This window comes from Salmo salar, chromosome 09 (assembly GCF_965601325.2).
Source record: "Salmo salar chromosome 09, fSalSal1, whole genome shotgun sequence".
In the NCBI taxonomy this organism is placed as follows: Eukaryota; Metazoa; Chordata; class Actinopteri; order Salmoniformes; family Salmonidae; genus Salmo; species Salmo salar.
The window spans coordinates 23,262,851-23,284,901 of record NC_138299.1 but is presented as its reverse complement, the minus strand read 5'-3'; the positions used below and the strand labels follow the sequence as shown (position 1 = coordinate 23,284,901).

Below are 22,051 nucleotides of genomic sequence, written 5' to 3'. Positions count from 1 at the left end.
GGGAGGGACGGAGGGAGGGGGAGGGAGGGAGAGGGAGGGAGGTACGGCACGAGAGAGATGTTTTGATTAATTATGCAGAAGTGAGGTAATAGAAGAGAGAGAGGGAGAAAGACAGAGAGAGATGTTCTGATTAATTACATAAAGTTTGAAAATAAGGGAGAGCCGCACACCCTAGGAGCTCAGATGCAAAAATGTAATGTCCAACGTTTCGACAGCCAAGCTGTCTTCATCAGGGTATCATATCATATCTGAGCTCCTAGGGTGTGCGGCTCTCCCTTATTTTCAAGTTTTCTGCCCCGCTAGCCAGCACCTTGCCTTAAAAGGTGTGCGTTTCTTTTTCTTCTAGATAATTACATAAAGTAACAGAAACCGCAGGACAAAAGTGGGGGGATGAACTGAACTGCAGAGGGGATATACATTATGTAGCTTAATGCAGCTTACAATCAGCACAAGTGGGCCACTATTTCCTCTCTGCTCTAAAGGTCTACACCCCTGCACCGCGCCAAGCTGTATTAACCCGCTGACCTTCATACACGGCCACCGTGGTTAAGGAAAATAACTGTGGGCATTTAGTGTCGCCTTAGCAACCTGATCCTCCCTTTGTGACGGATAGTTGCTGCGTCTGAAGGCACAATGATGATTGGGTTTCCGAGGTGAGAGAGTGAGACCTGCTGTGTAATCTTTTTGTTGCCGGGGCCTCAAGTACTGACGTCTGAATACAATACCTCTGCATGCTTTAGAATAAAGAGGCCTTTACACATATTTCAGAGATACACACGCACACCGACACTTACCTGCATTGCCGGGCACACTGAGCAATGTCCCTATAGAGATGAGGATGGGATAGGTAAGCACCACACCAACATTAACCAGGATATTGAACACTGGAAGACAAATGACAATGTTAACACAAATATTGTTTCTAGTAAGATCAAATAGTGTGTGTGTGTGTGTGTGTGTGTGTGTGTGTGTGTGTTTCCACTCACCCAGCCAGAGCCCAGCCAGGCCACACAGGTATCCCCAGGGCAGCGAGGACAGAGAGCCCCAGTGCTCCACTTTGGTGAAGTAGAGGATGAGGGGAATGAAGGAGATGAAGATGAGATTGAAGACGCCCATGGTGGAGAGGAAGTGAGCCACCTCACCCAGGTTGGCACTGCCCAGGAACATCTTAAACAGCACCTGCAGCAGAGGAAACAATGTCCAGATATGTTATACTGATGGAACTCTATGTAAAACTAATTAAGAATACTAATTATTTCAGTATAAACAGGCACCTGCTTAGTAAACTAACCTTGTAGAGAGCCGATGTGGACGCGGAGCCTACAGCCAAGGCCACGCCTATGATGGAGTCCCCATGGAAACCATCTGCGTAAGCCATCATGACGATGCCTGTGATGGCCATTATGGCCGCCACAATCTGCAGGTAGGAATGAGGGAGGTAAACCAATCAACCTTAATACTTGTGCCTACTGTCCCACTCCCCTGTATGATTCATTGGATAGCTGTGTGATCAAGCCCAATTAAGTAATAGTAGTGGTAGAGTACTGACCCGTACACCCATGAAGCGGTCCTTCAGGACGATCCAGGACAGCAGGAAGACGAAGGCCTTGTGGCAGCAGTAGAGGGCTGAGACGTCAGTGGCGGTCAGCTTCCTCAGGGCCAGCAGGTACAGGTAGTTAGTCAGGGTCCACAGGATGGAGAAAGGGGCTGTCCTCTTCAGGAACAGCTTGAGGGTCATCCCATCCTCCCCGAAAAGCCTGCTGCACTCTCTGACAAATGGAATTATAGAGAGGAAATAGTGGATAGAGAAAAGGAAGAGGTTATTTACTTCTCAAATTTGTTGTTGGTAAGAGCACTTATCAATGGGATTAGTCCTATACCCATGAGGAAATGTGAGAGTGGGAATTCCAAAACTTTGGATGGAAGTCAAAACCGTTCTTCCGGCTGAGAGGCAATGCTTCATTGAAATTATTACACTGGCCATTTCTCCTGGTTGCGGTCAATATCCCCTTTCACAGGCCTGTGCCAATGGTAATTAGAGGAAGGGTGTGTCATATAAACAACATCTCACAGCACTGGAGGAGATCAAACCCCCCCGAATACTGAACAGAAAGCAATTTACAAATTTTACAAACTACTGCAGCTCCCATAAACCCTTCTGGGTGTCAAAACTGATTCAATACCCTGGAATTATAGCCTATGGAGTCTATGGTTTCTCAAGGAGCTACGGTACCTAGCCTGTGCAACCTTGTATAAGCCCTTCCCCACTGTCATGATCAATCACCTGAATTTCTGTATAGGCGTCTGCTTGTCCCGGGTGGTGACCACGTGGCCTCCGTAGTAGAGAGGGAAGAGGAGGATGGTCCAGTTGGTGCTGAACCAGGAGATGAAGAAGGGGCAGGAGAAGGACTTGAAGGTGAGCTGGACCAGCTGAGTGGTGCCCACCCAAGAGGAGGAGACACATAGGACCAATAGGAGGCCCCCCAGCACCTTCAGCACTGTGTTAGCACACGTCTGGTACGATGTCCCCTCTTCACTGGTCTCACTGCCTGGTGTGTCTGCATGAGACTCAGAACCCTCCTCTCCTGTGGGGGTAAACACATCCGTAGTTAAAGTATGGAGGGATATGTACTGTAGGCTTGTTGCATCACAAGAGGCATTGGTGTAGGTGAATAGAAGACGCTTCAGCACCATGGACAGTGCCATTAGCTTCGGCACCATGGACAGTGGCACCCCATTCAGCACAGTGGACAGCGACACTCTGGACAAAGAGCCATAAGCATGTGTTTTCAGTATTTGTTTTTCCAGTGTGTGGTTGATAGCAACAAGTCAATTTGAATGTTCCATTTCCACAATAAAACACATAGCACTTGAAAATAAAGCTGATGTGGAACAGCTTTCACAAAGACAATTAGAGTGGATTGTTCCATAAAGACCAATGGGTTCCAAGCTCTATTCTATGACGCTATCCTGGTATCTGCCTTTTTTTTTGCTTGCGACTGTAAAGAGAATAGATTACCAAAGCTCTGAGTGTGCACTTCTGCATTCAGTGGCTTCAGCGCAGACTGGGTGGTTTTTGGACTGCTGCACTGTTCACAGGGAGACTGGGAGCAAGGAGAACCGTAAAGCTAACTGTGAGCACACACATCAAACCCACTACTACACAGAACCAGGAATCAAGAACAGAAATGTAAGGACTTATATTGAATGTTATTCCTTGCAGCAGTCATTTTGCAGTCAAAGCAGAATAATGTTGGTTGGTGCATTGCCTTAATGGATTGTGGGTGTGAATGGTGTGTGCACGCGTGTGTGTTTTGTGTGTGTGTCACTGAGATGATGTGAGGCCGTTTCCGGAGATCCAGGATCCGTTATCTAGGCCTCCTCAGCGTGATCAACCTACACCAGGGCAGGAATAAAATAGACATGTGCTGGGTGTTTGCTGCTCACTCTCAGCCTGCTGGTTCAGCACTATGGGTTCAGCCCAGCAATTTCCACCATGGCTATAGACATTACATTACAGTACAGCGGGAAGCAGCAGGCTCTCTCGCTCCTCTCTACTTGGAGCTTTGAGGAGGGCCATTAGCAATGCTCGAAACAACATGAATCCAATCAGTGCCTCTAAGTAATCCAATAAAACCCCTATGTGCACCACTAGGTATCGACCCTCTGCTCCCAGAGAGAAAACTGTTGGTTCAGAGCAGTCTTCGGTCCCCCCCAAAAATCCAATCAAGACTATAAAAGTGCCACTACGATTCATACCTTGACTCTTCCCTTTAGGTTCTCTAAAACAGAAATCAGAGTGGAATGAAATGGAAAATGCAGGAGATGAAACTCTTTCAAGGGTAACATTAATTGCTGGCTTAACATGTCATAGATGCTTAAGAGTGTGTGTGTGCTGGGTTCTGTTAGACTTTAAAGCCTTAGAAGTAGGAAGAAAGATGTCGGCAGCACATCCAGAACGATAATGTCCTTGAAACCCAAGACACTTTATGCTGTCTGATCCTAAGTTACAATAATGCTGCTAGTCAGTATCCACTCCTACAGAAACTTCATGATGACAAAAACAAACAGTAACACCATTATTCAACAGCAATCATACACCTACAGTTGCTACATAATATTAGTTGAGCATTGCATCTATCCAAAGAGTGCCTTTCCAGAGACACGAAAAGCTGGACAAACAGACAATGCTGGACAATGCTGATTATGAAGACAGACAGTACATTAGAATCAGTTCCAGTCAGTGCTGTTTGACTTCTTTCTTTAAAGGATCACTTTGATAGGGAAACTATATCTCTGCCCCACTTTGCTTCATGGTTACTGTGGCAACTGAGGTTACTGTGACAATTCAAAATGTCAAATAGGTGGTGCTTATATTTGTCCTGTTTTACACATGTACAAATGTGTAACCTTAACAAGTGTGTGGTGAAATGGAAAGGTGTTTTTTGCATATCCCACTCCCCCTGAGAGTGGGGTCACAGCATTGGATCAGCCATGATTGACGACAATCCGGGAGCAATTCGAATTAAGTGCATTGTTCAAGGGCAGATTTACAGATTTTTTTACCTAGTCAGCTCGGGATTCAAACTAGAAACCTTTTGATTACTGGCTCAATGCTCTAACTGCTAGGCTACCTGCCACCCAATTAGATACAGTAGCTTTCACTGGCAATTGGAACTATGTCAATTTGGCTTGGGATCTTGACGTACAGTGCAGAGTTTAATATTGCAGAGTTTTACTATTGGATGAAAATATCCCCTCCAATATATCCAGGAAATGTAAGACTTGGCACTTGGACTTACATCATTTATAAAGTTTTATGCCTTAAAACTAAAGATTTTATCTCACTTTGTCCCAGATGGGGACAGACAGCTAGACCTTAAGGGGAGTATGGGAGACGATCAAGAACTGCATGATTTAAAAAAAGAAGTAACATCATTTTTATGAGGGAATCTGGATGTAGATGTTGTATGCTGAGCTACATTTCTTTGTCCTCCTCTCTCTGAGGTTCATTGACCACTCAAAGATCTTGCCCATACTGAGAGGACATAATTCACTGTACAGTACTGTAATGGGTGCTAGGTGCGGAGAGCGACACATTGTAGGCTTGCTAGCATCCTGTTTGCCCAGGCAAAAACACCACACTTTGATCCTTTGCCAGGATGCGGATATTAAAACAAAACTATAATTCCGCATTCCACCTCATTAATGCTGAAGTATTGGCTACATTTGAGCTTCTGTAACAGACAATATGGTATGGCACAGCAAAGAATAGCTTAGCAAAAACTATAAAGGAAACCGACGGTATCTCACAAGCTGTAGTCTGGACACTTGACAGCATCATTTGGCTAAGGTATTGCAAAGAACAGGAATATCTCTAAGCAATGCTGTTTAGTAGGCGTTTACCTAGCTACCTATACATCCTGATATATACTGTATTAAGCCCAAAGCTATGTTTTGAGTTGACTCATAAGCAAAGGTGAGAAATGCAAACAACACTGATGGCATGCAGTGGTATACAGGAGTCAGGCAGTGCATTTATTCCATCCCAGGAGAGACGAAAAGACATGGATTAATTGAGGATTAAGCGTATCTTTTCTTCATCTCTGCAAAATAGACACAAAGGCAATGGATGGTATGGAACTCAAATCCTTAGAAACAGTGTATGGCTGTGGAGAGGCCTGTACCATTTAAAGGATGTGGTACCCGTGTCCTGATCTAAATGGGTTTTGCATAAAACTAATCACATACAAGACAGGTAAGCAAGAAGGAACAGATGTGAGAACAGCCAAGCCGTCAGCATGTTCGGGTTGGTCAATATCAATTGTGTGGCACAAATGACAACTAAACACACGCTGTGATATCACAGTCCCTGTCGATAAGTTCTGTATCCCCTCCCAAAGAATGGGGAAGAGCAAAGGCATGGAAGTTTCTCATAGTTCTGTCATCCTAACAGTGGATTGGTAATATAATCATTAATCATTCATCTGATTGTGTATGATTTTGAATAATCACAAGATAATAGTCTACTTGATAACTTTATATTGTTTACATAATTTATATTGTTTATATTATGTTCATGCCATTGTGACATTTAATAGACTTAACAAGAAGCCCTGTATGCACTATTCTGTGGAGGGCACATCATGTGCTCTTTACTTAATCAAAGAAAGCCCAGAGCACACAGTTATACTAGGACTGGACACATGCTAATTTGTTTAAGCTACCTTAACTCTCCCTCCCTCCCTCCTTTCCTTCCTTCCTCCCCCTCTCTCTCTTTCTTTCTCTTTCTCTCTCATACTCTGCCCTTTGGGTTGATTTAATGAGCCATGTAATGACCACTTAACACCAAGCCCTATTACACAAGTATTAATATGTAAAAACAGCAAAACTGCCAGTCGTTTAGCTATAGGTATTAGTAATGCACAAATATATGGTAATCACCACGCATATCTCTGCTCTTATAGAAGGGTTTGATGAGTTTCCAATGCTGCCCATCTTAGACACACATGCATACGCAAACACACAAATGTACACACACATGTCCGAGACATGGCACCTAGGGTGAGACTCCATCCCTTTTTCCCTGTCCCCTACCCCCAGTCTGGAGTTTTTACCTTCGGAGATGGAGCAGGTGAGGACCTGGGAGCTGTAGGAGCTGAGAGGAGCCACTCTGGCTGAATGCTTCTTCATCCTCCACTAGGGGCAGAGCCAACAGTCCCTCTCTGAGATGTGTGTATGTTGTCTGTCCGCCTGGCTAGGCTGCTGCTGCTGCTGCTGCTACGCTCCTCCTGCAATCCCTCTGCATCCCCGGGCTCCTGGCTCATCCACAGGCAGCTTGCTTTAGCTCTCTATCCGCTTCTTCTTTCTAAATGTCTATTAATGTTCATCTTCTTCTTTAGTTCTGTCTCTCCCTCCTTCACAATCAGTTAAGCTGACTCCCTCACTGTTGCTCCATCCTTTTCAATCAGTTGAGCTGACTCCCTCACTGTTTCTTACTTAGATGTTGACTCTCTCTCTGGACAGTGGTGGAGCTCAGTAGAAGTGCTGTGGAGTGGAGACTACTGTTGAGCTGTCATGCCGTGATCTAACGCTACACCGTCTTCAAGGTAGACTCAAGTGTGTGGCGCCGTGCAATCACTCCCTCCATCTCTTTCCTTTCATTGCTCCTCCGTTGCTTTCCCCTCCTCTTCATTTGCTGTGCAAATCAGATGCTTTGTTTGGAAGGTAACCAAGCATCCCCCCTCTCTTTCTCTCCCTCTTTCTCTCTCTCTCGCTCCTCTGCTGGCACTTCTCTCCTACTTCACTACTCCTTCAGTCTTAGATTATTTATAGAGGTCCTGTCCTGTTGTTTGTGCCACTGTAACACAAATGAATTTAACTGAGAATAAGTCCCCCCACCACCCCTAATTCCTCACTCAACCTGGACTCACTCAACCTGGGGTAGACGTAAGATAGTAAAACTCCAATTAGTATGCTACGTTACGTTTCATATGTTATGTATTATTTTGTGGACGCCCATCATCCAGTTCATATGATATGTTACGTTTCATATGTTATGTATTATTTTGTGGACGCCCATCATCCATTTCATATGATATGTTACGTTTCATATGTTATGTATTATTTTGTGGACGCCCATCATCCATTTCATATGATATGTTACGTTTCATATGTTATGTATTATTTTGTGGACGCCCATCATCCATTTCATATGATATGTTACGTTTCATATGTTATGTATTATTTGGTGGACGCCCATCATCCATTTCATATGATATGTTATGTTTCGTATGTTATGTACACTGCTCAAAAAAATAAAGGGAACACTAAAATAACACATCCTAGATCTGAATGAATGAAATAATCTTATTAAATACTTTTTTCTTTACATAGTTGAATGTGCTGACAACAAAATCACACAAAAATAATCAATGGAAATCCAATTTATCAACCCATGGAGGTCTGGATTTGGAGTCACACTCAAAATTAAAGTGGAAAACCACACTACAGGCTGATCCAACTTTGACGTAATGTCCTTAAAACAAGTCAAAATGAGGCTCAGTAGTGTGTGTGGCCTCCACGTGCCTGTATGACCTCCCTACAACGCCTGGTCATGCTCCTGATGAGGTGGCGGATGGTCTCCTGAGGGATCTCCTCCCAGACCTGGACTAAAGCATCCGCCAACTCCTGGACAGTCTGTGGTGCAATGTGGCGTTGGTGGATGGAGCGAGACATGATGTCCCAGATGTGCTCAATTGGATTCAGGTCTGGGGAACGGGCGGGCCAGTCCATAGCATCAATGCCTTCCTCTTGCAGGAACTGCTGACACACTCCAGCCACATGAGGTCTAGCATTGTCTTGCATTAGGAGGAACCCAGGGCCAACCGCACCAGCATATGGTCTCACAAGGGGTCTGAGGATCTCATCTCGGTACCTAATGGCAGTCAGGCTACCTCTGGCGAGCACATGGAGGGCTGTGCGGCCCCCCAAAGAAATGCCACCCCACACCGTGACTGACCCACCGCCAAACCGGTCATGCTGGAGGATGTTGCAGGCAGCAGAACGTTCTCCACGGCGTCTCCAGACTCTGTCACGTCTGTCACATGTGCTCAGTGTGAACCTTCTTTCATCTGTGAAGAGCACAGGGCGCCAGTGGCGAATTTGCCAATCTTGGTGTTCTCTGGCAAATGCCAAACGTCCTGCACGGTGTTGGGCTGTAAGCACAACCCCCACCTGTGGACTTCGGGCCCTCATACCACCCTCATGGAGTCTGTTTCTGACCGTTTGAGCAGACACATGCACATTTATGGCCTGCTGGAGGGCATTTTGCAGGGCTCTGGCAGTGCTCCTCCTGCTCCTCCTTGCACAAAGGCGGAGGTAGCGGTCCTGCTGCTGGGTTGTTGCCCTCCTACGGTCTCCTCCACGTCTCCTGATGTACTGGTCTGTCTCCTGGTAGCGCCTCCATGCTCTGGACACTACGCTGACAGACACAGCAAACCTTCTTGCCACAGCTCACATTGATGTGCCATCCTGGATGAGCTGCACTACCTGAGCCACTTGTGTGGGTTGTAGACTCCGTCTCATGCTACAACTAGAGTGAAAAATCCGCCAGCATTCTAAAGTGACTAAAACATCAGCCAGGAAGCATAGGAACTGAGAAGTGGTCTGTGGTCACCACCTGCAGAACCACTCCTTTATTGGGGGTGTCTTGCTAATTGCCTATAATTTCCACCTGTTGTCTATTCCATTTGCACAACAGCATGTGAAATTTATTGTCAATCAGTGTTGCTTCCTAAGTGGACAGTTTGATTTCACAGAAGTGTGATTGACTTGGAGTTACATTGTGTTGTTTAAGTGTTCCCTTTATTTTTTTGAGCAGTGTATTATTTTGTGGACACCCATCATCCATTTCATATGATATGTTACGAATAGAGTACGACAGTGGGAGTCATAATACCCATAAAACCTAGCGGTTAAACAGGGAAATGGTTCCAATTGTTTTTCCACCATTCATTTTTCCCATAGGATTTTTTTTAGAAACACTTAAAATAAAGGCTGTGTTCCGTGTAGGCTTACACTGGCAGGACATTTTGATAACCGTATTAATCTCTCTCTAGGCCAAGGTGACTTTTATCAATATATTTGCCTGTATTTAACCCCCAAAAATGAAATGCTAATTGGCTGCTAATGTGTCTATCATAAACTACAAAATGCATGATGATCTGGACAAGACTGCCAAATCGAGGCAAAGGTAAGAATCTCTGTATTAACTATCTAATGTTAGTTAAATGTAATAATGAATAAATTGGCTAAATTTTGAAAGTTTTAAATTGACACAATACCTGTTAGCAAAAGGTGTCAATTGAATATATTGATAAAATTCACCTTGTCTTAGAGAGATTTACATGGTTATCAAAACGTCACGCCAGGGTAAGCCTACACGAAACACAGCCCTTATTTTAAGTGTTTCTAAAATCCCCAATGGGAAAAAATATCTGGTGGAAAAACGATTGGAATCATTTCCCTGTTTGACCGCTAGGTTTTATGGGTATTATGACACCTCCATTATGTAACAATAATGCTAGTATGAACTCGAACCCAGGTGCAGAGAAACACAGCGAGCAGAGGTAAGGGTCCTGGAATGCCTTCTCAGCAGCAGGGGTCCAGCTTACATACCCAGCCGAGCCCTTGGTGAGCGCTGTCAGTGGCGCAGCCACCGAACTAGTCTCTCACAAATCTCCAGTAGAAATTAGCAAAACCCCAAAAACGCTGGACTTGTTTGACTGTGCTGGGCCGCGGCCAGTTGACCACCGCTTCTACCTTTTGGGAGTCCATATGTACACAGCCCTAAGACACAATGTACCCCAGGAAGGAGATCTGAGGAATGTGAAACTCACACTTCTCGGCCTTCATGAACAAGTGGTGAGAGAGGAGTCTTTGAAGAACCTGGCGAACATGTTGGATGTGTTCAACCATGGACCTGGAGAAGATGAGGATGTCATCCAGGTACACAAATACGAACTGGTGAAGGAAGTCGTGCAGCACATCATTAACCAGGGCCTGGAAAATGGCCGGAGCATTTGTAAGTCCAAATGGCATGACACGGTACTGATAATGTCCATTTAGGGTGTTGAACGCTGTCTTCCACTCGTCTCCCTGTCTGATGCGCACCAGATTGTACGCGTTCCGTAAATCAAATTTTGAGAAATCCCTGGAGTCTCTCAAAGGCTGATGACATAAGAGGAAGGGGGTAATGGTTCTTGATAGTAATGTTATTTAAACCCTGGTAATCGATACAGGGACGTAATCCCCCATCCCTCATTCAAACAAAGAAAAACCCGCTCCTGCAGATGAAGTGGACGGCCGAATAAAACCAGCCGCCAGCGCCTGGCTGCAGTCTCTAAACCTGAGAGAGAATACAGCCCTCCTCTTGGAGGAGTGGTGCCAGGCAAGAGGTCAATGGCACAATCATAGGACCTGTGAGGAGGCAGTTTGCTGGCCCTTCATTTGCTGAAGACCTGACCCAGCTCCCGGTAATCCCGAGGTATGTGGGAAAGATCAGGCTTGTCATCCCCAGCCGGGGAAACAGGAGAATTGGAAGCCTCCAGACGAGCAGGGCCGGAAAGATGTGGTGAGAGTTGCTGGCAGGTGGACTGGCATGAAGGTTTCCATCCCAGAACTCTTCCTGAGGGCCAGTCAATTTGAGGATTATGGATAGAAAGCCACGAATGTCCAAGAACCAGGGGAAGCGCAGGAGTGTCCACCAAATGCAACTGGATAAACTCCACATGATAATCCAGAACTCATAGCTGAATAGGCATGGTGAGTTGTGTCACCTTCCCAGACCCTAGGGGTTGAGCATCCAGCGCAGTGACCGACAACGGAATGTCCAGCTTAGTAAGAGTCAGCCCCTGTTGGCGAGCTAATGTGCGATCCAGAAAACAGTCGGTAGCACCAGAGTCATTGAAAGCAGGAATGTCCAACTGCCCATTGTCCCACCGCAGGTTGGCTGGAAGCAAGGTGTGTACCGTGGCGGCAGCTGGAGACTGTATCTGACTCCCCAGTATTCTCCTGTCTACTGACGAGTCATCCCCTTTCCCGTCAGCTTGGGACAGGAGGCACGGAAATGTCCAAACTGTCCACAGTAAAGACAACGTTGCTTGTTAATCCTGTACCTTCTCTCCAGAGCGGAAAGTCTGGTGCGTCCCAGTTACATCGCCTCCTCTGAAGGATATGAAGGAGAACCAGAGCCGAATTGAGAACTCTGGCGGGATACAGGACAAGCAGATGCAGCATAAGGCAGTGGAACAAACGAAGAATCGACTCCCTCAGTGGAGCCCGAAATACTGGAAACAACTCCGAACCCCTCCGTCCTCTCACGACGACATTCCCGAAGTCGGTTGTCAATCCGGATGGCCAGAACGATAAGCTCATCCAGAGTGTCAGGGTTGTCCCAGGAAGCCAGTTCATCCTTGAGAACCTCGCTGAGTCCGTTCAGAAAGGCTGAGTGAAGTGCCTCTATATTCCAACCGCTCCCAGCGGCGAGCGTCCGAAAGTCAATGGTGTAATCTGCTATGCTCCGGCTGCCCTGCCGAAGCACAATGAGTCTTTGAGCAGTGTTCCTGCCACTGATGGGGTGATAAAAACAAACATCTCCTGGGTGAAGCTTTGCCAATTAAAACAAATGTCTGATTGCTACTCCCATATTGCCGTGGCCCAGGCCAGAGCCCGTCCTGAGAGCAAGGAGATTACGTATGCCACTCTGGAACGCTCAGTGGGAAACGTTGATGCCTGCAGCTCGAAGCCCAGCGAGCATTGGAGCAGGAACCCACGACACCTCCCAGGATGCCCCTCATATCGCTCCGGTGCTGGGAGATGAGGCTTCCCGAAGGGAGGAAGACGCTGAGCTGGTAGGGAGTTGAGTATTAGGAACAGGCACAGGTGCAGCAGCCGTTGCTCCCATCTGTCCTGACTGCAGAGCGGACACAAGAGTTCTTAAATCCTCTGACAATGCCTGCAGCCGCGCCTCATGGCGACCAATCACAGTTCCATGGTGGGTGAGAGCTGACCATAAATGGTGGAGTTCGGAATGTTCCTAGGACGACTGAAAAAACTCTGCTGGGTCCATAGCAGTCTTAGGTCTACCTTAATAATAATGCTAGTTCGAACTCAAACCCAGGCACAGAGAAACACAGCAAGGAGAGGTAAGGGTAAATCCAGAACTTTTACTTGGAGTCTTAACAGAAACAAGGCAACTGCACAAGAGCATACTAATAAAACATGAGACCTAAGCAAAGATGCAGGCCAACTGAGGAACGTAAATAACAAGGCAACCAGGTGAACAGAGAAGGTAATTAAACACAGGTGAATCCAATAAGTAATTATCAGGGTAACCTGGAAACTAGAAAACAGTGTAAGGGTGCCCTCCAGTGGTAAGCTAAGGAAACAACAATCAAATAACACAGAAACTCTGACACACTGTGGGGCTCTATTGTAATTCATACAATATGTTACGAATCTGCAAAACGTATGATATGTTACAAATTCCTACTTTTGTTTTTGCCTTAAATAACCTTCTGTCTTGTCATAATACCAAGCATAACATCATACTCATTTGAGTGTCCTGGATTTACCTACCATGTTACGTCTAGTCTATGAGACCAGGCTGCCTCAATACACCTCATGACAGGGAGATCTACTGCAGTACAAGCTCCCAGAGTCTAGATGAGAAGGAGAAGCGAGTCTGGCTGCACATCCTCTCTCCAACACCCCCACATTCAGCCCACTTCATGGTGCTCTGTCATGCCCACAGAAAGGGGGGCTGGAGAGAGCAGGGACCAGATACAAAAACTGTAGCTGCAAAGTATTATCATAGAGAAAAACAGGGTATCAGAAATTAAAATGTTTTACTCCCGGTTCATGGTATTGTTTTTGATTGAGGAGAGTGCCCACTGCTTAACTGTTTTATTAAGCTCATCCTTCACAGGAGAGGAGAAACACCACCTGTAGGTATCCCAGTATGCCCCAGCAGAGGCGTGAGCACAGGGCATACTCATGGCCAATGTGAGTGTGGTCAGGAGTTTCCATCTCAGTGCCCTCTCTCCCGGTCATCCTGCCTCTCTCAGCGGTTTTCACAATCAAACGTTCTAATGGGCCTCACTGTCACTTCGGCCTATACATCAATAGCATACTACAGCATTAAGGAGGTGAGTCACAGAGCAGAGGTTCAGCACCCTGTAATATATATCCCCCACCCTGCATACTCCCAAGCCAGTAAAATCAAAGCCGGCTGGGGATGAGAGTTATGTATTGCTCAAGTGAGCAGTATTTCACCAGAGATATGAACAACAATACAGTGAACCAGTGCTGCAGCACCTTCCCATTGGGTAGCCCTGATTACAGTTACCAGGAAATGTGTACTCCAGCCTCTCTCTTTCACTATATCAGTGTCACTCTGACCTCCCTTCCCGCTCTCCTGTCTCTCCTCTACAATTCTTATCAGTCATAATCCTGGCAAGGCTACAGAGAGCATGGCAGATCAAAGTGCTTCACCGTTCCTTAAAGTGGAGTCTGGAGAGAACCATATGTTTCTTAGAGTTTGGTGAGAGTGTGGTTGGCCTATGGTTATTTTGCATACAATCTTCCCACAGAGCGACCTGACCAAATTCACAAAAAATGTGAGTAAAGAGCAAAGTCAAATCTCATTGAAAGCAAGTCTAAGAAGCTGTCCTATGTGCACTATTTCTATGCTTCCCGTTCTTAAGTTCAGTTTCTGTGTCTTTTACTTTCGGTTTTGTACACCAGCTTCAAACAGCTGAAAATACCATATTTTTGGTTATGAAAAATATATTTCACAGCGGTTAAGATGGTCCAATGATTCTCTACACCATACTTGCTTCTTTTGTCACATAAACTGAAATAAGGCAAACTATTCCCCCAAAAATTGAAAGGTGCATAGTGCACTTTTAAAGAACTTGACAAAAATAAATAATTTTCTTGGTATTTCATTACTTTAACAGAACGTTTCCTAGAAGTTCAAACATGGTTACGTTTAATTTAAAATTTTGTAATGTTCTATGAATGTTCTCCAACTGGTTTGACATTGGGAATGTTCTCAAATAGTTCAGAGAACGTTAAGAAACAGCGGTCTTCTGTGGGAATTTCAGTACTTTCAGCATAATGCTTCCTGCAGGTTTCCTCGTGGTTCTATTTAAAGTCATGTTCTCAAATTTGTCAGAAAACGTTAAGAAAACTTTCCATCAAAACCACAAGAAAACTTTAGTAACGTTCAGAGAACGTTCTAAAAATGTTATTTAAAAAACATACATTCCTTTCAGCATCAACAAAACTCTCTCTATCCTCTGTCTTGTTAAGTGTGTTCAGGTGTGTTGCAGCTCCCAATAATTGACCACACCTGATCTTAATGAGTGTTTGTTTCCTTTGAAATGGGGTCTGTTTGAATAGACTTAAATTAACAGCTTTGAATGAATAAAAAAAAACATGGCATGCTAGCTCCATCCTGGTGGCACAGTGGACTAATTCCATAGATAGAGAACAGAAGAGCATAGGTTTAAATCCCACTGACGCTGTGCCACAATAAAAAATACATGTGTTTGCATGATTAATGCGTGAGCAAATGAATTTCCATGGGTCCTATCTGTGCTAAGAGTTCAAAACAGTTAAACTAACTAGCATTGTTATTAAACGTCTTATTGAAACATGTTCATTCATCTGTGGGATGTTTGCTTTCAGCCACATGTTAGGTTGGTAGAGTAGAGCAACAACAGCAGCTGGTGAGATGGAACATCTGGTGTGACTCTCAGTCTTAGTGCTGGGATGGGATGACCATAAGGACTGGGACAAGCCCTCTCACTCTGTGTCGCAATGACACACATCTCCACCTCAGACCTACCACACACTTCCCCCTCTCATCACAACCCTAGAGACCCCCGACCAGGGTTTATCCATGGCCAACACTGTGCTGCTGTTGCATCTTGGACCAGGGCACAGGTCCCCCCAAAAAACTCAGCACTCCTCCATAGCAACGGCGTTGCTCTGGTGTGCTCTGGCCCAGTACACTGACGCAGTAGCCCCATTCAGGGCCTTTGTCATTCAGATTAGCCCATGTCCCTCTGCCACCATACAGCCCTTTGTCTTTATGCATCTCTCTGTTAATTAGTACGCCTCAGAGATGAGTAGGAAAAGGACGAGAGGACAGAGAGGACAGAGAGGACGAGAGGAGGAGAGGAGAGGAGGCAGAGAGGACAGAGAGCTCCTTGAAATAACGTATTAGAGTAGGCAGTGGTGTAATAGTATTCTGACTACCCATATTATTATAACAAAGCATATCATTTTCATCTACATTGTTCTTAAATGTATTAAATAATTACAGGACTATACAAAATAGTGTGAGGTTGTGAATTTAAGATTGATGATTAAAACCAATGCCCATCATCTGTTGATGAAGAAATCACACGTTTTAAGAGGGGGACATCTAGTGGGCATATGGGAGAGTAGCAGATTAGGAGCATTAGTTAGAAGCATTACCCATTATTTTCTGTATGATGTAACTGTAACTGTATACCAATATGACTTTGGTCATCTTAAGTATTTGTTAACTAATGCAAATAAGGAGCACCATATGCCATTGATATGCCCATGTTATGTGTATTCAGTGGTTCTTCTAGGGAGATAATGGATGTCTGAGTGGGTGTGATTTAAAGAGCTCTCCATGTTGATTTATACATGCAGGTAGTAATAGGCTAAGTAGACCTCCAGTCACAGCTCCCCTTTTACGAGCTGTAATTTCATTGGAGGATCCATTAATGGAGTAGAGATCTGGACTTTCAAGGTAAATCCAGGGTGGTATTGCAGGTATATGCATTTCCTCCACCTGTTTTATACTGTTGTTAAAGCCTCACAAACACTGAGATTATGTGGTCAAGCACACTTCTAAGAGGATGCAGTGTATGCTGAGTTAGCCTTAATTACATTTACATTTTAGTCATTTAGCAGACGCTCTTATCCAGAGCAACTTACAGTAGTGAATACATACATTTCATTTTCAATACTTTTTTTTTTGTACTGGCCTCCCGTGGGAATCGAACCCACAACCCTGGCGTTGCACACACCATGCTCTACCAACTGAGCCACAGGGAAGGCTAATCACCTATCCTAAGCACCTGGATTCCTAATTTGCCTCCCATGTTTGTATGTTTGCTACATTGGCAAACACACAGGATTCCTTATTAAACAATTTTAAAGAAATATTACACCAATTACTTTGTAGGGCTTTTACCAATGATGTATGTAAATTCTGTATTGCTGATGCTATGTATTGACCAGTGAGAGGCTTTGAAGCCACCGTTCGGTCATATTGGCCCTCCTCAATAGGAATTAGTGGAATTCTACAGTATTTCTGATGTATTTGTGTTGTTGTAGTGGGGACAGTAACATTAGAACTTTCAAAATATGTTATTTTAAGAAGTCATTTTTTATTTTTATGTTTAGCTCACAGGTGAAATGAGGGCAGTGGGAAGGTAGGCCCCTAAATGGTGGGTAATCCAAGAAAGAAGACAAGTAGGCAGCCAGTATGTTGCAATTAACTTTGGTGAACTATTTACAAAATAATACATATAGGAGCAGTTAGCATAGTACATCTGGACACACAACCGCAACGTGGTTCGACTAGCAGAGACTTCCTAAGGCAGCGTTAAGTTTAGCTCATAAAATATCATTTTAAAGTATGTAATAGAAGAAACATGGCATTAATAAATGCATAACTTCCAAAATATGTTTTACAATGGTGGGGTAATGCCAACAACCCCCCCTCATCAGTCATCAATGTGCAGCGGTTCCCAAACCTTTTCACTAAGGCACGTGGAGGCCACACACACTACTGAGCCTCATTTTGACTTGCTTTAAGGACATTGGGGAACCTCCAGCGCGCACAAGTACTGTTCATGACACAAACTGTTCACACTCCTCTTGTGGTGGAGAGAACATTTTGCAAGTTTAAAGTTTATTTCCTACAATTTCCTATTTCCTACAATTCTACACATTTTGTCATGGGGTGCAGAGAACATTTTGCAGTTTTAAAGCAAATTTTCTTGCAATTCTATACATTTTGCCATGTCTAATGTGTATTCCTGTGATATTTGAGTGACTGAAACATTACAACAAAATCTATGGGCCAAGAAACCTAGCTACAAAACGTTAGCTGACATGGGCAAGTTGATCTGGACATTTCTGACAAGTTATAAATAGCTCTCGAAGAAATGCAATGACTGACATGACAAGAGGAAAACTGATTAATATACACTGCTCAAAAAAATAACGGGAACACTTAAACAACACAATGTAACTCCAAGTCAATCACACTTCTGTGAAATCAAACTGTCCACTTAGGAAGCAACACTGATTGACAATACATTTCACATGCTGTTGTGCAAATGGAATAGACAACAGGTGGAAATTATAGGCAATTAGCAAGACACCCCCAATAAAGGAGTGGTTCTGCAGGTGGTGACCACAGACCACTTCTCAGTTCCTATGCTTCCTGGCTGATGTTTTGGTCACTTTTGAATGCTGGCGGTGCTTTCACTCTAGTGGTAGCATGAGACAGAGTCTACAACCCACACAAGTGGCTCAGGTAGTGCAGCTCATCCAGGATGGCACATCAATGCGGGCTGTGGCAAGAAGGTTTGCTGTGTCTGTCAGTGTAGTGTCCAGAGCATGGAGGCGCTACCAGGAGACAAGCCAGTACATCAGGAGACGTGGAGGAGGCCGTAGGAGGGCAACAACCCAGCAGCAGGACCGCTACCTCCGCCTTTGTGCAAGGAGGAGCAGGAGAAGCACTGCCAGAGCCCTGCAAAATGACCTCCAGCAGGCCACAAATGTGCATGTGTCTGCTCAAACGGTCAGAAACAGACTCCATGAGGGTGGTATGAGGGCCCGACGTCCACAGGTGGGGGTTGTGCTTACAGCCCAACACCATGCAGGACGATTGGCATTTGCCAGAGAACACCAAGATTGGCAAATTCGCCACTGGCGCCCTGTGCTCTTCACAGATGAAAGAAGGTTCACACTGAGGACGTGACAGACGTGACAGGGTCTGGAGACGCCGTGGAGAATGTTCTGCTTTCTGCAACATCCTCCAGCATGACCGGTTTGGCGGTGGGTCAGTCATGGTGTGGGGTGGCATTTCTTTGGGGGGCCGCACAGCCCTCCATGTGTTCGCCAGAGGTAGCCTGACTGCCATTAGATACCGAGATGACATCCTCAGACACCTTGTGAGACCATATGCTGGTGCGGTTGGCCCTGGGTTCCTCCTAATGCAAGACAATGCTAGTCCTCATGTGGCTGGAGTGTGTCAGCAGTTCCTGCAAGAGGAAGGCATTGATGCTATGGACTGGCCCGCCCGTTCCCCAGACCTGAATCCAATTGAGCACATCTGGGACATCATGTCTCGCTCCATGCACCAACGCCACGTTGCACCACAGACTGTCCAGGAGTTGGCGGATGGCATCAATGCCTTCCTCTTGCAGGAACTGCTGACACACTCTGTGCGGCCCCCAAAGAAATGCCACCCCACACCATGACTGACCCACCACCAAACCGGTCATGCTGGAGGATGTTGCAGGCAGCAGAACGTTCTCCACGGCGTCTCCAGACTCTGTCACGTCTGTCACATGTGCTCAGTGTGAACCTTCTTTCATCTGTGAAGAGCACAGGGCGCCAGTGGCGAATTTGCCAATCTTGGTGTTCTCTGGCAAATGCCAAACGTCCTGCACGGTGTTGGGCTGTAAGCACAACCCCCACCTGTGGACGTCGGGCCCTCATACCACCCTCATGGAGTCTGTTTCTGACCGTTTGAGCAGACACATGCACATTTATGGCCTGCTGGAGGGCATTTTGCAGGGCTCTGGCAGTGCTCCTCCTGCTCCTCCTTGCACAAAGGCGGAGGTAGCGGTCCTGCTGCTTGGTTGTTGCCCTCCTACGGTCTCCTCCACGTCTCCTGATGTACTGGCCTGTCTCCTGGTAGCGCCTCCATGCTCTGGACACTACGCTGACAGACACAGCAAACCTTCTTGCCACAGCTCGCATTGATGTGCCATCCTGGATGAGCTGCACTACCTGAGCCACTTGTGTGGGTTGTAGACTCCGTCTCATGCTACCACTAGAGTGAAAGCACCGCCAGCATTCAAAAGTGACCAAAATATCAGCCAGGAAGCATAGGAACTGAGAAGTGGTCTGTGGTCACCACCTGCAGAACCACTCCTTTATTGGGGGTGTCTTGCTAATTGCCTATAATTTCCACCTGTTGTCTATTCCATTTGCACAACAGCATGTGAAATTTATTGTCAATCAGTGTTGCTTCCTAAGTGGACAGTTTGATTTCACAGAAGTGTGATTGACTTGGAGTTACATTGTGTTGTTTGTGTTCCCTTTATTTTTTGAGCAGTGTATATATATATATATATATATACACTACTGTTCAAAAGTTTGGGGTCACTTAGAAATGTCGTTTTTGAAAGAAAAGCACATCTTTTGTCCATTTAAATAACATCAAATTGATCAGAAATACAGTGTAGACATTGTTAATGTTGTAAATGACTATTGTAGCTGGAAACGGCAGATTTTTTATGGAATATCTACATATGCGTACAAATCAAATCAACTTTTATTGGTCACATACACATGGTTAGCAGATGTTAATGCGAGTGTAGCGAAATGCTTGTGCTTCTAGTTCAAACCGTGCATTAATATCTAACAAGTAAATCTAACAATTTCACAACAATTACCTTATACACACAAGTGTAAAGGAATGAATAAGAATATGTATATATAAATATATGGATGAGCGATGGCCGAACGGCATAGGAAAGATGTAGTAGATGGTATAGAGTACAGTATATACATATGAGATGAGTAATGTAGGGTATGTAAACATGATATAAAGTGGCATTGTTTAAAGCGACTAGTGATACATTTATTACATCCAATTTTTTATTATTAAAGTGGCTGGAGATTGAGTCAGTATGTTGGCAGCAGCCACTCAATGATGGCTGTTTAACAGTGATGGCCTTGAGATAGAAGCTGTTTTTCAGTCTCTCGGTCCCAGCTTTGATGCACCTGTACTGACCTCGCCTTCTGGATGATAGCGGGGTGAACAGGCAGTGGCTCGGGTGGTTGTTGTCCTTTATGATCTTTTAGGCCTTCCTGTGACATCGGGTGGTGTGGGTGTCCTGGAGGGCAGGTAGTTTGCCCCCGGTGATGCGTTGTGCAGACCGCACCAACCTCTGGAGAGCCTCACTGTTGAGGGCGGAGAAGTTGCCGTACCAGGCGGTGATACAGCCTGACAGGATGCTCTCGATTGTGCATCTGTAAAAGTTTGTGAGTGTTTTTGGTGACAAGCCAAATTTCTTCAGCCTCCTGAGGTTGAAGAGGCACTGTTGCGCCTTCTTCACCACACTGTCTGTGTGGGTGGACCATTTCAGTTTGTCCGTGATGTGTACGCTGAGGATCTTTCCACCTTCTCCACTACTGAGGAACTTTCCACCTTCTCCACTACTGTCCCGTCAATGTGGATAGGGGGGTGCTCCCTCTGCTGAAGTCCACGATCATCTCCTTTGTTTTGTTTACGTTGAGTGTGAGGTTATTTTCTTGAAACCACACTCCGAGGGCCCTCACCTCCTCCCTGTAGGCCGTCTCGTTGTTGTTGGTAAGCAAGCCTACCACTGTAGTGTCGTCTGCAAACTTGATGATTGAGTTGGAGGCGTGCATGGCCACGCAGTCATGGGTGAACAGGGAGTACAGGAGAGGGCTGAGAACGCACACTTGTGGGACCCCAGTTTTGAGGATCAGCGGGGGGGGAGATGTTGTTTCCTACCCTCACCACCTGGGGCGGCCGTCAGAAAGTCCAGGACCCAGTTGCACAGGGTGGGGTCGAGACCCAGTATCTCGAGCTTAATGACGAGTTTGGAGGGTACTATGGTGTTAAATGCTGATCTGTAATCGATGAACAGCATTCTTACATAGGCATTCCTCTTGTCCAGATGGGTTAGGGCAGTGTGCAGCGTGATTGCGTCGTCTGTGGACCTATTGGGGCGGTAAGCAAATTGGAGTGGGTCTAGGGTGTCAGGTAGGGTGGAGGTGATTTGATCCTTGACTAGTCTCTCAAAGCACTTAATGATGATGGAAGTGAGTGCTACGGGGCGATAGTCGTTTAGCTCAGTTACCTTAGCTTTCTTGGGAACAGGAACAATGGTGGCCCTCTTGAAGCATGTGGGAACAGCAGACTGGGATAGGGATTGATTTGAATATGTCTGTACACACCAGCCAGCTGGTCTGCGCATGCTCTGAGGACATGGTTAGGGATGCCGTCTGGGCTGGCAGTCTTGCGAGGGTTAACACGTTTAAATGTTTTACTCACGTTGGCTGCGGTGAAGGAGAGCCCCCAGGTTTTGGTAGCGGGCCGTGTCAGTGGCACTGTACTGTCCTCAAAGCGAGCAAAGAAGTTGTTTTTTATGTCTGGGAGCAAGACATC

At 45.6% G+C, this 22,051-nt stretch overlaps 1 protein-coding gene across 2 annotated transcripts in view; it reads right to left on the bottom strand.

The window, feature by feature from the left end:
• Positions 1 to 22,051, bottom strand: part of slc35f4 (solute carrier family 35 member F4) — a 32,096-nt gene that overhangs the window by 773 nt on the left and 9,272 nt on the right. The window contains 5 exon segments of one of the 2 annotated variants that reach the window (NM_001173862.1): positions 795 to 884; positions 987 to 1,179; positions 1,292 to 1,417; positions 1,550 to 1,769; positions 2,285 to 2,585. In NM_001173862.1, the coding sequence (NP_001167333.1) occupies positions 795 to 884; positions 987 to 1,179; positions 1,292 to 1,417; positions 1,550 to 1,769; positions 2,285 to 2,585 (930 nt within the window). 2 annotated transcript variants of the gene reach the window in all.